The sequence below is a fragment of the Nanorana parkeri genome, unplaced genomic scaffold (assembly GCF_000935625.1).
Source record: "Nanorana parkeri isolate BGI_ZX_2015 unplaced genomic scaffold, ASM93562v1 scaffold5, whole genome shotgun sequence".
NCBI lineage: Eukaryota > Metazoa > Chordata > Amphibia > Anura > Dicroglossidae > Nanorana > Nanorana parkeri.
In genome coordinates this window covers 743,908-769,453 of record NW_017306273.1, presented here as the reverse complement: position 1 = coordinate 769,453, position 25,546 = coordinate 743,908, and the positions used below count along the sequence as shown (strand labels likewise).

At 41.4% G+C, this 25,546-nt stretch overlaps 1 protein-coding gene across 1 annotated transcript in view; it reads left to right on the top strand.

Moving 5' to 3' along the window:
• ACOT7 (acyl-CoA thioesterase 7) overlaps positions 1-25,546 on the top strand; it is a 130,478-nt gene that overhangs the window by 66,897 nt on the left and 38,035 nt on the right. The window contains exons 7-9 of the mRNA XM_018576546.1: positions 780-810; positions 3,670-3,756; positions 21,128-21,244. Coding sequence (XP_018432048.1) covers positions 780-810; positions 3,670-3,756; positions 21,128-21,244 — 235 coding nt within the window. The remainder of the gene's footprint in view (positions 1-779; positions 811-3,669; positions 3,757-21,127; positions 21,245-25,546) is intronic.

Sequence of the window (25,546 nt, the reverse complement as noted above, 5' to 3'; positions counted from 1 at the left end):
GCTTTGGGATAGGCCAATATTGTGTGAATACAGCAGTCATGTATATTCTGAATTGAATCTTGATGAGGTTTGTGTAATTCTTCCAGATCTGTGCAGTATCTGGTGTGCAACTTCCTGTAATAAAGACCGCTCACTGCTGCTCTCTCTCCATGTATAGGGTGAGTGGTCTTGTTTCCACCCCTCCTGTAGTTTTCTGTAGTGGGCGGGTCCTGCTGGGTCCCTCTGCTCTCTGCACAGGCTATGTACATCACAGTGATGTCACCATTATTCTAACAATTTAATATCTTGGCTTGCAAAGGCATTTGGTGTACCAAATGTGGATTTATATCCTTTGTGGCTATTGAGTTTTAAAACAGAAATCAAAATAGGTGCAGACTTGATGAACCACTTGATCTTTTTCTGCCGTCACTCTTCTATTGTTACGTTTCTTTCTTCCAGTGTAATTATATCAAATGCAATGTTCTGTTTTAACAGTCGCCATTCACCAAAACATTTTGTGGCGTTCCTCATACACATTTGTTATTTTTTTTTTTCCTGCATATGAGGCAAACGTGGAACCATTCCCTTCAGCAATCACTAAAGTTCCTTTCACATTGCTGAATCATCAGTTGTATTCACATCTCCTGTGCTTTCCATGCTTCATACCGATTTTATACTATCTATTAATTTAAAAGAAAACCATTTTTTTTTAAATTCAAACCATTGAGTTAGAAAAAACGATGACTGATGCTGAAAACACGCACTGATGATTTTAACAATAATATATATTCTTTGTTTGCAATGTTGTTGCTTCAGACAGACAAAATAAAGGTGAGTAGTCGGTACCGGCATTGTATGATATTTGCATGTACACTTGTATGTTGTGATTTAAATGGTAAAAGTGGATTTTGCATGTTTGTTTTTTGTAAAGATTAAAGCCTCACTGAACTCAAACCAAAAAATAGAATATAATAGTCCTTATTTTCATAAGTGGTCCTCTAAATAACTTTGGATGGTAATGTCCAATTGTACATGCGAAAATGTATGTGGTAAAACTCTGCTTAGCTGAATTCCTTTGTTAGGGTGGCTGCGCTGGCTCTACATGGTCGCACTGTATGTGGAATGCAGACACCTTCCTCTGCACATTGCCGCTACAGACTAAGTTCCTATGTGCCGACGTGTCCAGCGCCATCATGTGAAAGCTCTTTGCAATGCATAATGCAGCGTAATTATCACGGGACTGGGAGTCCTATATGCTGCATTTCTTCTTGTGTTGACCAAAAAGATCAGAATGCAAAGCGTTCTGTGAATGGACGAGGGGAGAGGTGGGGCGGATGATCTCCCTTTGTTCATTCACAGTCAGCTCTTCTTATACACAGAGCAGAACCGACCTGAACAAGAGTCAGTTTCTTTTTATTGCATAACCAATACCCTCCCAACTCCGCTACCGGCCATCTAAAAGGTTTTATTCATTTTGTATCATCTCACAACTAGATAGAATTGAACAATGTCCCAATTCTTTATGAAGATTGGAGGAGTTCCCAGCACCCTTCTGAACCACATCTACTAAAAATGGAGTTCCAAGTCCTAGAGGGCCCTGCACAGTCTGCACAAATGTTATGTCCGCCTCTGAGCCAAAGATAAAATCTTCCATATTATTTTGAGTAGTGGCTTCCCCCAGCCTGTGACTGGACAGTGAAAGGAGAAGCAGCACAGTAATGTCTCTCTCTCTGTCACACTACTTTCTCATCCTGCCAGGGTGTTTCTTGTCAACACATGTACTGATTGGCTCCTTATGCTGCTTCTTCCTCTCCCACTCAATTTCTGCTGTGCAAGAGGCTGATACCAGGTCATACTTGCATACTTGCACTGTTTCCATTTAAAAATCCATTAAATGATGTATTAATGAATACAGAGCTCCATCCAACTGTGACTTTTATATCCTCCTGGAGCTCAACTTTAACTCTCAGGACAGTAGACAAGCCCTGTCTGCATTCAGTCACTGTGTCAGTCAATGTCACAGGCCTTCTTAGCCCAGCGCTCGCTGTGCTCAGTGGTGCATGCACATTAATTGATTCAAGTAATACTTGTTCATGTATCAGGATCAGACTTAAATATTCCATTCTGATTGTATTGGACTAAGCAACTTATCATGCAAAGAAGACAATTACAGTACAGGAAACCGTCCGGGTTCTAGCAGACATCTCAGCCGGTCGCACCTTTCAGACAGTGAACGGGAGTGATTTATTCATGAAAGTATAATGACTGCAGATCTGTGTTATTGGAACAGCAGGTTTCTTTACAAGCCTTCTAATTATGCAGATAGGAATATATGGTTATTGTAGCATGGCCTGCTGCATTATAATGTTCAATCGGCATTATGAAAAGGTACAAAGACATTAGACAGGTGCTCCAGTCCTCTTTTATTATATAATTACTGGAATATAAAGAATAGGTGGGATGGCATCAGTTACTTCCCTGGAAACGCATGCAAATATCTATTTCCAGAAGGAGAGAGGACTTCTGGGTAAATGCCATTTTTACACCGGCAGGCCTTTGAAGAAAACCTTTCATCGGGAAAAGCATGGAGTCTGACCTTTCCTTTTGAAATGATAGTTTCCTGGTTGTCATAGTGACCCCTTTAGTTGCAATGCTTTTGAGTTAATGACCCAGAACAAGTATGCTGCTGATTGTTGAACTTCTGCTAATGTCAGAATACAATAGCCGGGAAGGGAAGATATCCCAAGTCACGCTGTTGAGCGTGGCTGAAGTAATTGAGCATTTTTTCTTGGTTAGCTTCTTACTTCTCTAGTCCGCAATTCATTTTTATCAACGTGAACAAGAAACAATTATCAGTGTATGGCCGTCCCTTAGGCTTTTAAGTGCTTTTTAGGTACCCACGATGCTGTAGATACCAATACTTGATCCCAGACATCTCAACTCTCCCGGAAGCTCCGGGAAAGGTCTAATCTGCTCTTCCTCCCTGAAAGTGCTTCTTTCAGGTTGGGATCCCTGTGATCCTTCACTTGTCTTTAGTGGTGCCCATCATAACCAAGCTGTTATTCTGCAGTGCATATAATGAATACTACATTCATTTTAGTGAATTCACTGGGCATTTCATTCATATAAGAGAAATAATACAGTCATCTTCCAACAGCAAGGAGCACTTAAAGTGACATTAAACCCTCAGATTTTTTTTAACATAAAACAATACTGTAATGTGTGCCTTACTGTAATCCATGGTTGTTTCCCTTCTCCTTGCTGCTCTTCCTTTTAAATCCTCATGTCTTCTCATGCTTGGGGAGAACTTCACTTTGCAGCTCAGGGCCTCTTCCTGTAGTGCTGGCTCAGGTTGCAAACGTACACACAGACACCATGTAGCCATTCCAGAGACAAGGCAGTCTGCTGCAAAACAGAAGTTTTGCAGAGCATGAGAACAGATACAGATTTAAAAGGAAGAGCAGCAAAGAGAAGGGAAACTACCATGGATTACAGTAAGGCACACATTACAGTATTGGTTTATGTTAAAAATCTGAGGGTTTAATGTCACTTTAATGGGCTGTAGGGACATTCAATTAATAGTGCTTGTAGCTGTTTTATAAAACTTCATTTCATTTAGAGTTTCATTGTAAGTTTATAACTCCGTATTATGTTCAGAAATTTATATCCTCTTTTTTGATTTTCTTACAGAGCCGTACACAGTTGGATATAGTCAGTCCAGCCTGATCCACCTGGTGGGGCCTTCGGATTGTACACTCCACGGCTATGTGCATGGAGGTAAGTTACGAATTATTTCCATTTTACTGAGGCATAAGCAACAATTCACAAACTTTTAACTCAAGGATTATGATCTTTAGTTCAGCCATGTTACTGTCATTATCCACATCAGAGTGTCCCCTTAAATTCAATGTCCCCATTAGAGTGCTCCCTTATCTTTGTAGTTATTGTATGGGGCACCTTGATGGGGAAAACTAAGTATTAGTTGTCCCCATTGGAGTACCCCCCTACATTGCTTTTCCCCTTTCATGTGCCCCTTTATATTATTGTCACCACATACCATATTTTCCTACTTTGTTTGTGGGCCATAGGCAGGAGCTGGGAAGTGGAGCAGGCTGCAGGAAAGGATTGATGAAGATACTCTTCCGTTCTCCTTTTAATGCGGTTAACACATTTGACGTCACTGTTTGCTAGGATGCCAGCAATCTTAGCAACCAATGACTGAAGAGGAGGGGCATGCATTGGGCTATAACCTGCAGTGGATGCACCGGCCTTGGAAGCTGGCACATCCCCCAGCAGGCAGGCCTAACAGAGCACAAGTCGGCTAATGGTCCACGTTCGGAACACGGGCCAGACAGGGGCAGCCAAAGGGCCAGATGTGGCCCACGGGCCAAAAATGGGAATATATTTTATTTTTTAAATTTAAGATCTCAATTTTCAGTAAATACCTTATTCTAGACATAGTGATGTCATTACTGGATTTCTGTGCTTCTTTATGCAATGCAGCATGTTGATTGGTGGGGCAAGGAAGGCAATATATAAGCAGACTGAACTTCAGCTTTAAGCAATAACATAAAATTCGTATTGCTCACAATGAACACTGCATACACTTTTTTTTCTCCCAGATCATTTAGGCCCATAGTGGCTGTTAATATGAAGAGCTACAGTGCAGCCTTTATGAGGATTTACCTTCTCACCATGACCATTTAATGTAATATATAGAGCCACTGCTACAGCTTGAAGGTAATTGACAATGGAGCAATTTGTTTTTTAGGGGATTGCCAACAGGCTCCAGTAGACACACAGCCATCTGACCTTTTATTAATAAAGGAAGACCACACAGAGCAGAGTAATATATCTAGACAACACTGCTCTCTTCTAAAATTTAATGATATGTCTTGGTGTTAAGGGATGATGCAGGTCTGCACTGACATCTCTGCTGCTATATATAAACGGGAATCCCTTAGTCTGTGTGAGAACTTCTAATAGAAAGAAACTCATGCTAGGTTTCAGATCCTAATAAATGGCAAAAAATAAAATCAGTGTACTGCTGGTGGCATTCAGGAAAACCGCAACTAGCTGAAGTCAGAATGTCCACTCTTTTTCCATTTTATCCTAGGATTTATATAATACATTGCAAATTTGATCAGCGAGTATTTTGCACTGGGACTGCAGTCTCTTGGTATGTGATTCTTTGCCTTGTGTCCTCTCTTTCTGAAAAATAGAGAGGGTGACGCTTGAAACCACAGAGAAGTTGGCTTTCATTTTGAGGGCTTGAATGCAGGACCTTTTAGAAAAAAAAAGTATACTGATGGCTTTAGGCGCTGTACCATTAGGACTGTACTTTTTATATTTTAAAGATTTATGGTTGTTGAAAAGACTTGGTATGCCAAGTTGAAATCTGGTTATGCACGGCTGCCTATATTATCATACAGGGGTATGCGGGCTAAAGAGGTCTAATAAGACAATGCTTCTCAACTGCATTACCTTATGATCATACAGGGGGTAGGTGGACTAAAGAGGGCTGATAGGACAGTGCTTGATCATATAGGGAGTATGTGGGCTAAAGTGGTCTGATAGGATCGTGCTACTCAACTTCATTACAATATAAGAACAAAGACTGCAGAGCTCAGTATACCGCGAGCTACAGCTCGCGGTATACTGAGACCCCGCAGCCAGAACGGATCCCAACAATTCTGTCTGGATCCACCCAGCTGCATGAGTGACTGCGTATTCTGCCTATCTAGAGGCAGAGCAAGCTGTATCCACCCCCTCCCCCGTCCGTTCCGCCAGTCAGCGCTGGAGGATCGGACAGGGGAAGGGGGCGAATCCCTGCAGGGAGCCGTGACAGTCACGGCTCTCTGCACGAATAGATCAAGAAGTGAGCGAGCGCCGGTATGTGTTCGCTCACTTCCCGATCTACTGAGCCGACCTGTGACAGTCTCATTGTCACAGGTCGGCTCAGATTATGAGGCTGAGTGAAAAGCACTCACCTCATAGTTCTCCTTTAATCCTTGCAGTGAGGGGTACTTGTTTTTGTTTGCCCAGAGATGGGCTTTATTAATAACAAGAAAAAGCAAACCGAGCAACTAATCAAATCCAGCTGTCTATTTTCTAGCTAGCGCTTGTGAGAAATGGCAAGAAAAGATCTGATTGGCCACTGCGGGTAAAAGCGCGTACTGCCCTTTTCTCCAGATTGTTCTAAATCACACTCGAGGTTCAGTGCTTTAAACACCATCTCAGTCTCATAAAATTAGAACAGACTTTTAACACTTCGCCTTTTACCAACTCTCAACTGACTTGTGCGATATTTACAAATAAATTAGCTGGAATTGCTGTTCCAAGTGCAGGTGTGCAAATTAACAGCTCATTAGCATATCCTTCGCTGGTTAATACACCGTAGATTGTTGGAGCAAATGGAATTCTCTCTTTTTTTTCTTTTTGTTTTTTTACTTGAATATTTCAGCTGGTTTTAAAGGAAGAGTACAGACCTTTGGTGAAGCCAATTCCTGGAGCACTACTTGCAATCATGCCTCTTTTTTTATTGAAGCATTGGTACCAGTTTACTATATTCTAACAACACTGTCACAGGCACCAAAGTTTATCGTCCAAAGGTGTGCAGACATCACGGCTTCTCAATTAGTGATGGGCTCGGGCGTGTTCGCAGTTCCACGTGCCGAGCCCGCCAGGAAGCTGGCAGCGCCAATCACAGGCACTGAGACATTTCCCGATCTCTGCAGTTGCGCACCGGCATAATGTCTCAGTACCTGTGATTGGCGTTGCGGCGCTGTCAGCTTCCTGGCGGGCTCGGCACGTGGAGCTGCGAACACCCCCGAGCCCATCACTACTCACAACTAGGCAGCACTTGAAACAGTCAGGGTGTCTGAGGTCTATCATACAGGAAACAGAAAAAACAGTGCACCTCTCAGTGTAGAAGACTTTAATGAGTGAAAATGTTAAAACATGCAAGACAGGTATGTAGAAGCAGCCGATGTTAAAAAGCCTGTAATATGCAGGTTTGAATCTACGCTGAATGGACATCAGATGTCAATCACATCAGGACCTTTGATAAAAGCAATCCTCCCTCTGCTAACATGACAGGCACGGTTAATGCGTTTCCGGGGTGATACCCCCTTCGTCAGAACCTAGCAATCCCCACCAACTAGTTCCTATAAGACTCGAAAATAGGCTAATCAGAAACTGGCTGGAGTGTGACACACAGGGGGTGATTTACTAACCTAAACACACGCACACACTAGGTGCGTGTGATTTTTACACAGCAAAACCTATTTATCAACCAAAAAGTCTCTAAAAGCATATTTCCACTAATGCCATATATGGAAAAATCATGCACATGATGCATATATAATGCTGCTTCACAGTTTAGACAAAAATGGTTAGCTCATGCATTTACATTCCTGCATTCATCAACGCAAGCAACACAACATAGAGCTAATTTACACAACATCACCTTGTAATTCATGCACAACACACCTGCTGGGTGTGTACACACTACAAAGGTGTTTAGATTCCACCCATAGATCCTGCTGGGAGGGAACACACTACAGAGGTGTATACATGTTCGTGGTGTGTTTTATAAGGGTAGTAAATCAACCCCACAGAGTGGTCAGCCAATAGGCTCCGTTTGTTAAATCTTTTCGTTCAAGCTCGCAACATTAGCAGATCCTTAAGACCCTATTCACACTGAGCTACAGCTTTTTAGCGCTGATTTGAGCCTATTTGAGCTGAGCTATATAGAGTAACTATTGTGCACATTTTGTCGCGCTAAGTAGCAATTCTTTTGGCAGTCTATCAAAGCCTGTTGGGGTCAAATCACACAAAATACGTCATGTTCGAGCGACAAGCTTCAGCTACAGGTGATATTGAGCTGTGAGATGTGAACAGCTCCATTGAAATGCATTGGACGAGCTGCAATGAGCGATATTTGAGCGGAAATCACGCTACAAATCGCTCAGTGTGAATGGGGGTCTTAAGTGAATCCGCCAGCCATTATTTAAGGGTGCCTATTGTCAAAAACGTAAAACTGTGTGGGCTCCTCACTCTACATTTATTGGGGTCCCATACCTTAACCTCTAGTGTTATTAAAATGTTCACCAAATTTGCCCTGGCTGGCCATCTGTTTTCATTTGCCAGCCATCTGTTTGTATTCACCTCCTGATATTCACTGGAGTAATAACTGTTTGTAAGTAAGGGTTTTAGGCTGATAGCTTAATTTGTGGTGCAGCAAATGTGCAAAGGGAAAAGTCGTCTTGCGGCAAGTCTCCAATAGTAATTGATGGTGAATCACTAATAAAATCAATAATTCTGCATTGCAAAACAGCATATGTTTCTAACGTGAGAAATAGATTTCTAGCTAAAGAAGCAGCATAAATCTTATGATTCATTCCCAGTACAAAATGCAGACTTTTTCTAGAATTTACACAGGACCTGAAGGGTATCTATGGTCAAAAACTAAAAATAAATCTATTTCTGTATTGAATTTCCATACATTCTATCACACTTCTAATAACCAGATCCATCTAGAAGTTTGTAAACTTACTTATTGAAGATGCCCATAGGATGGACTTCCTCAATGCACTGACACAATTTTTGCAATCATGCAATACCTTGTGTCAAAACTACAATTACATGTCTGAACAATGTAACATTATCACTGCTTGCTGGAAGCAATGCATGGTGGGATATGTTCTCTTGAGAAATCTTGATTGCATCACATCATGCAGCAGGGAAAGAGATGCAAAGCACACTGGGAATCCAGGAAGTTGGTAGACGTGATGGGCAGATGGAAGGCAGCACTCACTACATAAAAGGGATTTTTTCCAGTAAGCTTTGATTGCATTATCAAAAACAACTCTAGTATGTGTTCCTATTACAATGCTGATGTTATAACAGGAGAGGATATGCTGGGACTTTACAGCTCCTTTAAATACTTACCTTATAATCATATTTATAGCAAAAATTCCTATTATAAATCGTTACGTAATTAGTTAGGTTGAAAAAAGACACGGGTCCAATAGAAAAATGAATAAATATGTAAATCAAAAACCTGCATATGCAGAACCCTAAATCCACAGTTAATCCAGAGGAGAAAAACCCTATAAAGCATGGTCCAATTTGCTCCAAGAGGAAAAACAATTCTTCCTGATCCCCAAGGCAATCAGATATTCAACAAACGACAGTGTTCTTACAAAAATATATTAATAAAAAACATAGCAGGGTTTTTGTTATAAAACAGTGTAACCAATAAAATCCTATTTAAGTTGGCAAAGTAGTTAAAAGTCACAGAGTTATAGTCATGTTAACCATACTAATAGTAAATAAAAGTAATTCACCGGCACACACTTGAAGGGTTTTTAAAGTATTGATATGTTTATTCAATACCCAATGTCACATACTGTCATACGGTGCTAACGTTTCGGGTCCGCACAGGGATCCTTCATCAGAGCGACAGTGACACAATGCATAGGTGAACATGCAGGTATAAATACACATCAATCCAGGTGCAAACAGACAGCCCATGACATCATAATGATGTAATTCCTGCCAAAATTTAAAAAGATAGACACACCCACATCAACACGGAAGAATTCTATTAGTATTAAGTGCAAAAAAAAAAAGGGGTAAACAAGAACTCTTTTTTTCTTTTTTCAAAGGCTACATGCGTGTAAGGATCCCTGTCATTGGATCAACCTGTTAACCATACTGATACTGCTATATTTGAGGTGGTCATCTAGGCATCAGTGACCTCAGGACACAAGAAGAGAGTTAATCCATCACAATCAGGTGTAGTGAGATGCACATGGGAGCCACTTAACAAATAGCTGGTGTCCCCTAATATCAGTTTCATAATCATCGTGTTTAACTGCAGCATTCCTTAAATTTTTATCAAGCTGTTGGCTTCCTCGGCGGGATGTTGAGTTGTTGATATGAAACTCATTAGCGTGTACTATTGTCTGTAAGGTAGAGATGAGATTGCTGAACACGTAAAAGCATGTCTATCCCGAGTGTCTTTGTCTCCCTGCAATTCATGAATCCCACTGTTCCATACAAATCTTCACAAGCTCATCCACTTATTGTGTACGTGGAACCACTGTAAAGTGGGGAAAAAATTGAAATACAGGCGGATGATACGATGAAGGATTTCAAATGCCCAGTTCTGAGCGATGATGGCGTCCCTACCAAGGCGTGAGATCAACATTGTGCCCTACCTCAGATCCAATTTCTTAGTGGTTGAGTTCCTGATGTGTTCAGATCATTTTATCATTATTATTATAACGCCAACAGTTTGCACAGCGCTTTACAATATAAGGAAGACATTACAACCACAATACAATTCAAGAAAAGATTGTAAGGAGGGCCCTGCCCCTGAGGGCTTACAATCTAAAAGGGAGGGGCAAGTGATACATGAGGAGGTAGCTGTGTGGGGATGATTGTTTGAGAAAGTGATTGTTCAGGGGTTAGTTTGAGGTGGGATAGGCTTCCCTGAAGAGATGAGCCTTAAGGGTTCGCCTAACGGCAGTCAGTGTGGGTGATAGACGGACAGGTTGGGGTAGAGAGTTATTATTATTATTATTATACAGGATTTATATAGCGCCAACAGTTTGTGCAGCGCTTTACAATATAAGAAGACATTACACTTACAATACAATTCAAGACGAGATTGTAAGGAGGGCCCTGCCCAGGAGGACTTACAATCTAAAAGGCATTAAAAGGCCACCTAAGGGCAGACTTGATGGGCCACATGGTCTTTTTCTGCCATGACTCTTTTGTGCTTCCAAGTACAATTCTTTGTACCGCTCTGATTTAGTTACATTTTGCTACTAAGGAACTGACTCCCCAAACCACAATCAAGGTCCCACCCTAGTGCAACATCTGTGCACTTGGAAGTAACATCGGGGCAAGAGCCAATATCGGGCAGGGAGAAATGTTTTTTTTTGTTAACCCTTGCAGCGGCAGAGCTGACAAGGGAGAGCAGCAGCAGCAGCTGCTTTCTAAGGGGGATAAGAAGAAGGGAGGAAGAGGAAGTTCCGGCGGTGCGGCTGCTCAGATCGGGCTTGACAAGGACCTCAGCAGCCGCACCTGTCAGAAAATTTAAAGTGCCAGTGTCGGCACGGCCACGGAGTGTGATGTGTCTGGGTGCCCACTGGCGGGGCACCCGTACACAACACACCAGAACCGGACTGTCCGGTTGAAAACCGGACGGGTGGCAACCCTACAAAGGGGCCCAGGGCTGCCTTCAGGGATGTGGAGGACGAAGTGGTATCTGCCTATAACATCAAACAGACTTAACAGAGGGCGGGGGCACATAGAGAAATTTCCTATGATCCTCGACTCTATCTGGCCATTGTAATGCACGCTGGACAAAGCCTTTATACATCAGCCCCATAGTATGTCTAGTCTCCAATAAAAATCCTTCCTGCTTGCAAGTTTTTCAATTCAGGCCTAAGTTCCACTTTAAAAACAAATCTTTAAAAATAAATAAAAATAAATCAGGCCTAAGTTCGACTTTAAAAAAAAAAATCTTTAAAATAAAATATTTGGAAAGCTCCCATTTAGCCCATTAAACACATGAAGTGAATGAATGTTTCTGAATAAAGCAAATCATTTTTGTGCCAAGAACCTATATGTTTTAATTTTATTTTTTTATATATAATGACATTTTATTTTCACATGAGCACATACAAGTGGGGCCTTGCAGCTCGTTATGGTGCAAATAAAATCGGTTGCCATAGAAACCCTTCATTATCACGCCGTAACTCCGCTTTAATTACACAGCTCCAGACAGTCATTTAAAAAAGGGCACTTTTCAAAAAGGCATACATTTGCGGGTTTAAATATAGAACAGCTTCTAATATGCGATATAACGCTCTAATACAAACTGTAGGGGATTATTATTTTTTTATATACAGTATTTTTTTATGCTGTCTTCTAAGGGATCGTTAATTGTAAATGTGCCGAGGCCAAGGATGCGGCTGTAAACGATTATTGTTAATTTTGTTTGGAGTAAATAATGCAGACGTATAGCGCTCCATGGTGCATGCTGTAATTGGTTAGATAATTACTTATGGATGCATTGTGACTTCTAAAGCTGGACACAAACTGTTAGAATGTTTTCAAATGTATTTTTATTATTATTTAGTAAAGGTATTTTATAGGGTCAACAGTTTACACAGTGCTTTACTTTCTCATCAGTCCCTGCCCCCCATTTGCTTACAATCGAAGGTCTCTATTGCACACACATACAGGTCCGATTCAGACAGGAGACAATTAACCTCCCAGCATGTCTTTGGAGTGTGGGAGGAAAACGGAGTACCTGGAGAAAACGCACACAAGCACAGGGAAAAAATGCAATCCCAATAGTGTCCTGACTGGGATTTGAACCAGGGACCTACAGTGTTGCAAGAAGTGCTAACCACTAAGGCCTCGTTCACACCATATGCAGTGCGTTCCGGCCCAATTCTGGCCGGAACTCACTGCCTTGCATTGCGGCCGGCTCACTTTTTTGTCGGGCAGGAGGGGGCATGGCAGGCCATTCAAGTGAATGGCACCGTAGCCACGCCCTCCGGCCGCAATGCGATCGCCCGCATGGGATCGCAAGGCACATTGTGCCTGCAGTCCGGTCCGGAGCGATCAAAATGCTGCAAGCACTATTTTGATCGGACCGGAACGCACTGCATATAGTGTGAATGAGGCCTAAGCCACAGTTTTTTGATCATAAATGGTCTTTTTTTTTTTTACTTTCATTGGGGTCACATTGATCGTTTTCAATCGCAGTGACAAAATAAGTTTCGAAGGAGAAGGATGGAAAGTTATTCTCAAAGAAATAGAATTCTAGTGAATGTGGTTTTCGCTCATTTTTTTTCCATTTTTCACACATATGACGAAACCTGATTTTTTGGATTTTCTGAAACCTGAGGTCTGTAGAATAAAAATAAAAAAATGCTAGTTGCATTTTTGTGTTGTACAATGCTTGCACAAATGTTTAACAAATTGATATTTTTATGAAAAAATACACATTTGTTAGTGCGCACAAACACAATACAATGGCCTTTTTTATTTGAAAAATACAAAAGAAGGGGGTCCCAATCGCCGTTTACATATACTGTATGTGCATGTCCTACACACGTGTTTACATTTGCACGCAGATGGCAGCTGCAGCGAGGGTTGCCTATAAATCATTTTTTTGTTTGTTGTGATCCCGGGCCCCCCACAGTAGCAAGAGAACCCGGTAACCATGGAGGGAGGAGTTTATGTGGCACATTCAGAGGCAGAAACAATTGATCATGGGACTCTACCTTACTCAGATCACTTGTATTCAAAATGCCTCCGTCTGCTCAAAAAAATTACTGGGAAGTCATGATCTCGGTATCGGCATCAGATCTTGGATCTTGGATCTTAGCATGAGTAGCCATGATCTTGGTATAACCACTTCAAAATCAGGAGGTACTTGTACGTCCTATGGTCCTGAAGTGTTTAAAGTATATCTCAAGCCAAAACCTTTTTTTTATATTGGATAGAGTGTGGAATGGGTAAAACCCATCAGGGATTTTCCTTCCTGCCACAACAGAAAGTGAGAGGAAATGTATCCAAAGGGAAGAAAATGAGCTGCATCAGTGCCAAGCTGTGGGGCATAGGCTGGGTTGGGACCAAACCAAGCACGGGTATCCTCGTTGAAGTAATTTGCTTGATAGAGCAATACAGTTTGTTTAAATGTGTACAAAATATAAAGCTGACCTACAACAAAAAAAGTATTTTTCTTAATAAAAATGGGCTTGCTCATTAAATGAAATGCTGTCCCTGTCTGTACTGTAAATGGTGTTCCAAAATTCGCCCAGGACTTTGCATTTGAACTTCCTTCCATTGGACAGTATATATGTCAAAGAGTGCACAGGGCTAATGAAATAAGGCATATAATAAACACGTTTTAGAGAGTTGACTATTCCACTGTCCCCTGTTACAATACGCCTGTCAAACAGATAGCTTTGCCCTTTAAAATACTTAACAGGAACCCATTGCCTCCACCCATGACTGAACCACAGGCTTATCTTTATTAGAGAAGTGTCAGCTGGGAACAGTGTGGCCGTATTAATGTAATATTCTCTTTTAGTCATCGGAATAATCATATTTTCCATTGCTGGACAGAGTTTGACCTTTTAGGAGAGAAAAAAAAGAGAAAATCAATGTCACATAAGTGAAACCATATGTGTTATAGCTGTTAGAGAGGAATGTTTCCAACAGTCCTAACATAGAAGCATGCAGACGGCTTGATTTGTTTCAGCTACATGTGTGAGTTTGCCAAAACAATTCCTAGGTCTGATTTCAAGACTTTTTAACTGTAGCTTTACTAATGAACAATGAAAGTTCCTTATTTGTGAACTGTGTTTTTTTTTTTCGTTTTTTTTTAATACATTGGGGATCCTATTCGATCCTAACACCAATCAGACAACACTTCCATTTCTCAGACCTCATGTCAATTAAGCAATACTGCTTGGTCAAGGTCTCGCCCCCAGCCTACTGAATTGACACTAAAGGAGCAGCAACAAACTGGTGAGGTCATTTGTGTGTTCTCCCCTCCTTTAGCCTCTTCATGACCAGAAGTGTGTGTGTGCTGGAGGTGGGATACTGGGGAACGACCAATTTGTGTGTGTGTGTGCTGCAGGTGGGTTTCAGGGGAAAGACCAATGTGTGTGTGTGTGTGTGTGTGTGTGTGTGTGTGTGTGTGTGTGTGTGCTGCAGGCGGCATACTGGGGAAAGACCAATGTGTGTGCTGGAGGAGGGATGCAGGAGTAAGACCAATGTGTGTGTGCTGGAGGAGGGATACAGAGGGAATGGCCAATATGTGTGTGCTGGAGGAGGGATACAGAGGGAATGACCAATATGTGCATGTACTGGAGGAGGGATACAAGGGGAAAGACCTGTGTGTGTGTGTGTGTGTTGGAGATGGGATCTCCCTGGGGAAAGACCAGTGTGTTTGCTTGGGGTGTGATGCCACTGAGGAAGGACTTGGAAGAGGCTTAGAGTGTCCTATTGGTGGCAAAGAACCAGTGGACTCTATGATTCATTAAGGACATGGCTGCAAGTTCCATGAGTTACAAAAGTGTCCTCTAACTCCTCTCTCCAACCCAGCACACACTTTTTCTTGCAGCTGTATGAGTACATTTAGCTACAGTGGCCTACATGTTACCAGATATATAAAATGTTAATATATGCTTAAGAACAGTGACTGATCGATCACTTTCCCCCTGAGGATTATTCCAGTGAGAAAGTGGCCATCTCCTATGGGAGACTGTTGTAGAATAAGGATTGGTTATACATTAGTTTCAGCTTTCACCTGACAGTAAGTGCCGTCGCTTCCATTCCTCAGAACGCTCAGATTGTCATCATCTGATACTGACTTGTTCTGGCTTCAGGGAATTTAGCTGCCTTCGAGTTTTCTCAGAAATATGATAAGAGCGTTCTCGACTGCCAAAAAAAAATCTTTATTGGAGATTACAACGTCTATTCTGAACATGTCACAAATTAAATCTGATAAGGAAGGGACTTGAAAATGGGACAGGACAAGTGAAGATGTTGTTCAGTTTTTGCCTTCTCAGCATCTGATCACCTAGGAAGAGGTTGGCCGTCCAGCTGTCCTGAAGCTACAATCTCCAGTTTCCTCTGGAGGTTGTTGGCTTGCAAGGACTCACAGTTCCACAGTAGCAGGACCACCACATATTCCAAGGGCTGACTGAGGCTGTTGCAAAGTGTTCATGAACTGCCCTTTTTTCCGGTTACAACAAAAGACTTGATCTCTGGCTGCTGGCAGAGCACAATGTACATGCAGAGATCATTTCTTGCTAAATAAAAAAATTTTATATATTGGTTTTATGATCAAAGAGATTTCAGGCCTTATTAATTGTTTACACCTGATACAGTGAAATTATCGTTTTACCACCTTCTCAGTTGGCCTTTTTGGTAAAGGAGTTCAAAAGTCCCAACATGTACTATCCTATTATAACATCAGCATTGTAATAGGAATATATACAATATTTGTTTTTGATAATGCAATCAAAGCTCACTTGAAAAAAAATCCCTTTTATGTAGTGAGTGCTGCCTTCCGTCTGCCCATCACTTCCACCAACTTCCTGGCTTCCTAGTGTGTTTTGCGTCTGCTGCTTGATGTGATGCAATCTCCATTTCGCTAGACTACATAGCCCATAATGCATTGCTTCCAGCAAGCAATGATGATGCTACATTGTGGGAAGTTCAGACGTTAAGTTGTAGTTCAGATGGCACGCTTTGTTAGAGTGATGACACAAGAAAGTGAATATTCACAGGTTTTTTTTTTTAATGTAGTAAGTGCTGCCTTCCATCTGCCCATCACTTTCAACAAGTTCCTAGATTCCCAGTGTGCTTTCCATCTCTATCCTGCTGCTTGATATGATGCAATCTCCAATCTCAAGACTACATGTCCTATCATGCATTGCTTCAAGCAAGCAATGATGATGTTACATTGTGTGTACAGGTTCAGACATTGAGTTGTAATGCAGAAGGCAGTTTTTTTTTTGACAGAGGTGACACAAGGAAGTGCATCTGAAAAATGGCCTGGATGGGAAGGGGGTTTAACACCGCGGATGTCAACTGGTTAAGTAAGTACGTTTACAAACCTCTACATCAATATGGTTATTAGGAGTTCGCTAAAACTTCTGGAGATTCAATATAGAAATACATATTTAGTTTTAGTTTTTGACCATAAATACCCTGTAACCTTTAGATCTTACATTCCAAACTTAGAGACTCTGTCACTTTGCTCAGTTAGAGTCTCTTATAAGCCCACTCCTCCAACCCACTTATACTGCCCTTTGCTGCTCTACCTCTTTGCTTTGCCCCTTTTGCCTGATGAAGGGACCCTATATGGCCCTGAAACATTGTGTTATGTGATACTGAGCAAGCTTCAATAAAGGCTTATTGATCAGCATACTGAAGTGCCAGTGACCCCTTCTTTTCCCATTGTCACCCTGTCACAGAGGCCCCTCAAGAAAATTAGAGGTGGTGGTTTCTATGCACAGTACATGGGCATGGTCCACTGGTTTCCCCATCAGGAAATCTACCCTTAAAATGCCATGTTGTCATTGCTGAAGTGCATGTTGTCATTGGTGGAGTGCATGTAGACAGGAAGCATGTGATCAGCAACTCTGAGATGTAATAAAGGATGACAAAACAGTGAAAATGAGTATATTTTGTTTAAAAAAAAAAAAAGTCAATTGATATAAAGTACCTTAATTAAATGCCATCCAGTTAGGGTTTATATCTACTTTATTTAGATATAAATGCTGCAAGGCACGTCATAACAATCGGCCATCCTATGGTTAATATATCTTCCCTACATATGAAGTACAGAGAGGTCAGGGTGTTGTCCTCGGGAACCAATCAGATTCCACATTTTTGTCTCAGATTTGCCAATGAAAGATGAGACCTTATTGACTTGAATTAGCAGCAACCCTGTATATTTCCTTTCCTTGTAATTCATAATTCAGAACCCAGAACTGCAATTACGGCATCTGTTGTTGAAATGTGGTTTTGGGAACGTTGACCTGGTCACATGTTTTCAAGCTATATATTTATCGTAGATATAAACATATTGAACGCAGCTGGATTTCAACAACTTACATTCCATGGTTGAATCAGAATTCTGCCACAATTCACAGCAGATGTTTTCAGTCCGCTTTTCTTTACATTAGTCTGCGTCACTCCCTGCTCTTTTTTCCCAAATTAGGTCAAGGGTTTGATGCAGATGTAGCATATTTTTTGTTAAAGGAAAAAAAATGAAAGATCCTCTCTAGTCAAAGTTGAAAATGAGAGAGAGGAAAAGAGAGAGAGAGAGAGAGACTGCACTGAGCCATTCAGCTCCACTTTGTAGGACCCAGTGGTTGGGGGGGGCGCATGATGAGGACATGCTGACCAAGTTCCTTCTTTGAAGTTTCATTTGATCATACTGGAATTCTGACATGCAAACAGGGAGCCTCTACCTGTTGAGCATTTTTGTTTCTCATCCAGGGTTAGTTATAGTGCCTCAGGCCACCCCACCACACTGGCCACTTTTATAGAAACCTGTGCTTCTAGGAATGGAATCTCTGACAGTGCAAGAAAGATATTCCAAATCACACTGTGCTTTGCTGAAGTCCTGGTCATAGTGCAGATAATGTCATTCTCTGGCATCCACTGTCATTTGCATTGCTCTTGCTCCTGAACCAGAACCTGGCTCCTCTCTAGCATGATGCAAGGATCACATAAATGCAATTACATGCAAATACAATGAACGTAAACTTAAAACACAAACAAAAATTAGAACTACAATCTTCATCAGTGTTCGCAAATGTTTATGGAAGACTATAATCAATAAACACTTGTGTATATGAGTCCTCCTTATACCAGTTCAGCCGCTATGATAATCGTGCCCAGTTGTCACTGTTCTGATCTTGTCCTTGTGGAGCTGAGGATGTAGTGTAGACATGGTTTCCAGCGATTTCATATGACCATGTACCTTGAATGCATAGACTCTGAGAGAACATTCCATGGACACACTATGTTTGATGTGCCTACCCCATATACTGTGAAAATAAAAATGATCCTGCAGGCTTATACAAGATACCCTTTAATTCAGTTATGTAGTAATTAAAATGTATATAATATTAACTATTATTTTAAATGCTGGCAGTATAAATGCCCAAATCTACTTGATACCAGTCTACTTTAAAGTAGAATTGAAGCCAAAACATTTTTGTTAGTTTTAGATAAAATTGACAGGGGTTATAACACTCCCTAAGGGACCGTTCACACATTCGCTGTGCATTAGTCACATGTTCCATGCAATTAACGCACACTACCGTGCAACACACCTACTGTGCATTACAGTGTGGTAGGTGTGTTGCAGTGCCATTTATTTGAGGAGGAGAGGTAACTAAGGAAGCTGAACTGCAACTGCTCTTTTTTCCATTACCATGGTTTTTGTGGGGCGAGTTAAACTTTACATATGAGGGATGCTTGTAAGGTATGACATACACTATATGGCCAAAGGTTTGGACACCTGACCATCACACCTATATGAGCCTGTTGGACATCATATACCAAAGCCATGGTTTCAGCCGAAGGAGCATTTCATTTGTAGGTTGTTAATTTGCAGATGTTGGACTAGAAGACCTGGTTTGCAGTCATCATTCCAGTTTATCCCAAAGCTGTTCAGCAGGGTTGAGGTCAGGGTTCTGTGAAGGCCACTCAAGTTCCACCACACCAAGCTCATCAAACCATGTACGGAGCTGGCTTTTTGGACAGGGCCACAGTCATGCAGTTGTCAGAGGGTTAGGAGTGCACAGTTGCCTAAAATGTTTTTGTCAATGTAGCATCAACGATACCATTCAATTAAAAGACCTGAACTTGTTTGGATTGGTGCTATCTACTTTTGGCCATATAGTGTATATGTGGATATTTTTGATGGAGTGATTTTTTTTTTTTTACTTGAAGTTTTTAGTTTAATGTTGAGGAAACTGACCTGTCACTAGATGAAAGCAAAGTATGGCCAGCCGGCTGTCGGAGCCACAGGTGGCCAGAGAATGCAGAAACTTGGAAAACCATCACAGCTGAAGAGCCGCAGTCATTTGAGAATTTCAAAGATAAAGCCCATCAGTTTGTATCAGCTGGACACATTCCGTAGTCGGCGTGGCTTCTTTCCATCTGAAACGATAATAATATTCATTTAAGATCAGATGTGAATTATCTTTTTATCGTGACATGTGTCAGCAGAGCAGGTGTCTTTTCCTGATGTCATTATCTCCCTTGTTAAGGTGTTTGAATGGCTATGTTTATGTACATGTGATGAACAGAAGTGTAAACTGATTGTAAAGGCTGCAATTTTCATATGATGACTGATTTGTACAAAGCGAGGAAACTGCAGGTTTTTACCATGGCAGTCATTTAGCTTTCTGCTGTCATTCTAATGCAAGGTGGAAAATGAAAGCTAACAGCTCATTGGCTGTCAAAATTTTTTTTTTTTTAAATATAAAATATTCCCAACGTGTTGTTCTGTACTGGATTTAAAGCTGATCTCCAGGATAAACAAATATTGTCTAAGTACGAGAATCTTGGTATGTTTTGAATATTTCTTCCAGATCTGTGCAGTTATCCAGTGTCACACAATAAGAGTTGATGGACAACTTGTAGTTCCGCTCTAGATCACCATCTCACTGTTTTATTGTCTGGCACAATAATTCATAGGTAGATTTCACTTAGACGGCAGTCCACAATCCATTTTTTTGCACCAATTTCACTGTGCGCCTTTGGGTTCACAGTTTATACTAGACACGGCTATTTAGCACTTTTTGATACTTTTCAAGTCACTTCCGCTTAAAAGCCATCACTCAGTTTTTTCACATACTTTATTTATTAGCATTTGTGATCACACATCCACATTTAGTATATACACATTAGTTTTTTTTATATAGATTGTGTTCATTTAATTGTATTATCACCTTTCACCACATCGATTTATATAAACTATTGTTTTGATGATATATCACGGACAAACCAAATAGATTTTGAACCGAGCGCAACATACAAGCCTTCCATTTTACACAATAAGAGGTAGTTACATAGTACAGACATAATGCAGACCTCAGGCAGCCGATCCTTCCATCCCAGGTCCCGGTATGTGTATGGACCTTGCACATCTCCCCGCCCGACTCTTAGCAACCTAGGACGCACTGGCCAGCGTCCCTCCTAGCAACCAGTGATTTCACTGGTTGCCAGGAGATGGGCAAGATGCCGGCCAGTGTATCCCCAGTTGCTAAGGGCCAGGCGGGGAGATGTGTAAGGGAGTGGAAAAAAAAGCTGTCTCCATGGGTTGGTAAACTTTCACGGACCCACGGAGCAGATGCCCCCATTCAAGTTGTGCCCAGGGCATATGCCATATGTGCCCTGGATACACCACTGCTTCCATCAAACATGTGAGGAGCTCTCTAAATAAAGTGTGTGGACTTTCTGAGTGTAGCACAGCTAGCCACTACCAGTGTCCTGAGTAATTTCACATTCTTTCTTAAAATTGCTTTTGAATGACACATTTTAAAACATTTAATTGACATTTCATCATTGTTTTCAGGTGTTACAATGAAGTTAATGGACGAGGTTGCTGGTATTGTGGCTGCCCGCCATTGCAAGACCAACATAGTTACAGCTTCTGTGGATGCCATAAACTTCCATCGCAAGATTCAGAAAGGTAGGTCAATGTTTACCTTATTATCATTCATAAGAAATATTTGATATCTGATGTTTTGATTTTAAATGCAAATACCCAATCCGCATGGAACTCTATTATGTAGTAACAGGGAGGGATAAGTAACTTTTGGAGTTATATATCAACTTGAAGCCACAATTCGCCTGCAATACCCCCCGTGGGTAAAATCTGGCTTTGCAGTGTAACAATGCAGATATATACATTATCTGTGAGAACCACTGAATCAAAATGTTTGGACTTCAGATCACTAAAATAGCAGCACTGAAGTCTTTACAAGATACCTGTGTGTGTCTGGAGGATAGACAATGCTTTGTTTTTTATTTACTTTTAATTACAAAATTACATTGGCCATCCCCTATATCCCATTTTGGTAAGCACGGCTTGGGATCATGCAAGCCCGCTCATCATGGCCTGCCACAATTTTGGCATACTCTGGGCTGTTCTGGACACCTGATTGGCAGTAAAGCCTCCAAGACCTTACTGTCAATCTGTCCTCCAACTCTACTATCCATATTCGAAATCCTTTTGTATAAATTTCTGGTCCAACAACACATATACACTTGTACAAGTGATAAAACCACAGCAAGAATGAGTAATACCACAATCGGATGTATTAAATAATTCAAAACCCCCTTGGCCTTACTGGAATAACCAAATAAAGTTTCCCACCAATAACCGCTAGCATCCTTTTTCCAGTAGATGCTCCACTTGCCTTATTTTGTTCTGATCATGGTATATGACTATAGTAGCATTAGCCCCTTCTTGCTGTAGCTTCCTCAGCAGGTTTTCATCTTTATCCATGTCTGTCAACCAATCCTGCAGTTTTCTTCCCATGCCCAGATCCAGGGCACCCAGGCTAACAGGACTGTTATACTTGATCTCTTCGGACAGATGGGTTACCGATGTTATTACATAATTCCATGTTTGCGTCTGGATCTCGGAGACATTGCCTAAGGTACACCACGCACCTCTCTCTACCACCATGTCTAAGGAACACCCCTGTTCCATAACCAAGGTGACATTGGTATCCCTTTGGATAAAGAAGCACACTCTTCTATGCCCTAAAATAATACACTGGTGCCTTAGTCCTCTCAATGATCTCCCCATCCAGAACACAAACAGAAGTATCTTCCCTTTCACATAGTCCCCCGAATAATCATCCGCATAAATTTGCCAGGTGGTGTGGCCCAGATAGATGGCCAACAAGATGTTTATCATCTTTCCATTCATGTTCCAGAGACCTTGACTTGCCAATCTCTCGCTCCAATAGGACTCTGGAAAAAAAAGAACAAGAGCAGAATCAAATTCCTATCAGCAGTATCTTTTACACTGATCTGCATGAACCCACTTTTCTACCTCCCTCTTTCTCATGCATTTCTTGTACCCTTTTAGCAAATCATACAGGGATCTTGCCTATTCTGCAAACACCTCAATGAAGTCTCTGCAGAAACCAACGACCCCCAAGAATTGATTTAGCACAGTCTTAGTACTTGGCCTTGGTTACTTCCTGATAGTTTCACATTTGTTCGGGTCAGGAGGCCTCCCCTCCCCTGTGAAACTATCACACCCAAAAAAACACACTGAACCCTTCATTAACTGAGCCTTTTTCGAGTCCAGCTTAAGGCCCGCATTTCTAATCAGTGTCAGGAGCTCATTCAACAGGGCATAGTGCTGTTCTTCCATTTCAGTTTGCAAAAGAACATCGTCCACATACTGAATGATACAGTCTGGTTCCAAAAACGGCTTCAGAATGATAAGCATACAGATGTGGAAGTATGTCGAAGTGGATTTGAACCCCTGTGGCAACCTGCAACTTAGGAAAATTTGTTTGCCAGTAGGATTCTTCTCTAGGTTGATATTAGTTAAACTGACGGCTGCTCCCGTACTCCAACAATACCTCAATGTGGGTTTTAAGTGAAGCTATATACACTGCCTGGCCAAATAAAAGTCTCACACTCCAATATTTCGTTGGACCACCAATGGAAATATTACAACTTCCTACCAGAGCTGGATTCATGTTTCAACAAGATCTTGTAGTGATGATGGGAGAGTCAGACTACTGTGTAAAGTCTTCTCCAGCACATCCGAAAGATTCTCAATGCAGTTAACGTCTCCGTGGTGGCCAATCCATGTGTGAAAATGATGTTTCATGTTCCCTGAACCACTCTTTCACAATCTGAGCCCAAGGAATCCTGGCATTGTCATCTTGGAATATGCCCAATGTGCCATCAGGGAAGGAAAAATCCATTGATGGAAAAACCTGGTCATTCAGCATATTTAGGTAGGCAGCTGACCTCATTTTTGGGGGACATAACATTGCTGAACCTAGACCTATTTTCCAATGGGAGGCTCTGACCTATTATCCAATGGAAGGCTCTGACCTATTATCCAATGGAAGGCTCTGACCTATTATCCAATGGAAGGCTCTGACCTATTATCCAATGGAAGGCTCTGACCTATTTGCTTAGCTAAATCCAGTTGATGACTTTTATTTGGCCAGACAGTGTAATATCTACCAGATAGATAATGGCCCACGCCAGTCAACATCTCATTTAAATGTATTTAATGGCAACCCTTTTCATTGTCCTAATAAATATTTTGTATGCATATAATGTTACTAGTATTGTTGCAAAGAGGTATTATTAGTAGTAACCCCTAATAAGGTTATTGATTTGCCAAAGTTTTTTCATTTTACATCATTATTTTTAATAAGGGACCCCTACCACTTTTTTTCTCATAAATACAAAGAGGGGAATTTTTCAAAACTGGAGCAGACAAAATCTGGAGTAGTTGCCCGGGGCAACCTATCAGCTTCTCTCTTCAGTTTGTTCAGTTAAAAGAGAACTATGGCGTAAGTGTTTTTCACCCATAGTTCTCCTCAGGGTCACGTGAGGATATAAACTAGCGTCCTCCCGTGACCCAAAGCTTTGTATATTGCGAGCTACAGCTCGCGTTATACTAAGACCGCCGCAGCCGGGGACGGATCCCGACATTACTGTCAAGATTCACCCAGCTGCGTGCTTGACAGCCGGCTCTGCCTATCTAGAGGCAGAGCCAGCTGTACCCGCCCCCTCCCCCATTCGTTCCTCCAGTCAGCGCTGGAGGATCGGAGCGGGGAGAGGGGAATCCCTGCAGGGAGCCGTGAGTGACAGTCATGGCCCTCTGCAGGGACAGGATCGAGAAGTGAGCGAGTGACGGTATGTGTTCGCTCACTTCCCGATCTATTGAGCCGACGTGTGACAGTTTCATTGTCACACGTCGGCTCGAACTATGAGGCTGAGTGAAAATCACTCACCTCATAGTTCTCCTTTTAAGATTTCAAAATGAAAGAGAGAAGCTGATTGGTTGCTGTGCACAGCTGCTCGAGATTTTGTCTGCTCCAGTTTTAATAAATCCCCCCAAAAAAGTGTACCCACATATGACTTGATTCCTAGGCAAAGGTTACATAGTCTCTGGCTACCGGGAGCATTGTGGCCGCTCAGAATCTGCTGTTTTCAATTGAACGGAACCTGACTGGTAGTGGAATTCAAAGATCAGCAAAGCTTTAGGTAGCAGAGGCTGCACACAGTTCATAACAAGCGTCTGGGCACATTTATAATACAAAATGTATCCAGATTTGTTTTAACCATTATTATAATAAGTTGGTTTTTGTTTGTTTATTTTTATTTTACATCTATCTGGTCTTTTTCACACGTTTAGCATAAAATAATAAAAAATGCTACAGTTCCTTTTTCAAATGATACTCGATTTCATTAAGGGAAAAACGAGGATGAAAAATGTTTAGCCCTAATGCCTTTTGATGGGCCTTCAACAGATTTTGTTGATGATATTGTTAAAGTGCTTCCCACTGAGCTATGAAATTTTCATGTTATTAATGTGATTGCGTTTTTTAAAGAAGCCTATAATTTCCACTTACACAGGGATTCATTTAGCAATCACAGTTAAGGAGATAAAATGGTTTTGCTGGTGTAATTAAAAGGTTACAGGGGAGAAAAAAAAGAAAAAAGATGAAGCATATGTGTTATTACTGGGAGACGTCCTAAGTGATTGCACTAATACTTCCTTCCAGCATGCCATTTCCCTCACAGACCACAAACGTAAACACCCGGGAATAGAAAATACCATCACCCTTCTGGCGAGTTAATAACTGCGGCAATCCACCTGAAAATCAATGATGGCTATACATTTAATAGGAATAGAAATTGAGGGGGGTTTATAGCTCAGCATACATATGTAAAGGTATTTCTTTGATTAAAGAGATGCTGACCTCGAACTCTAAAGACG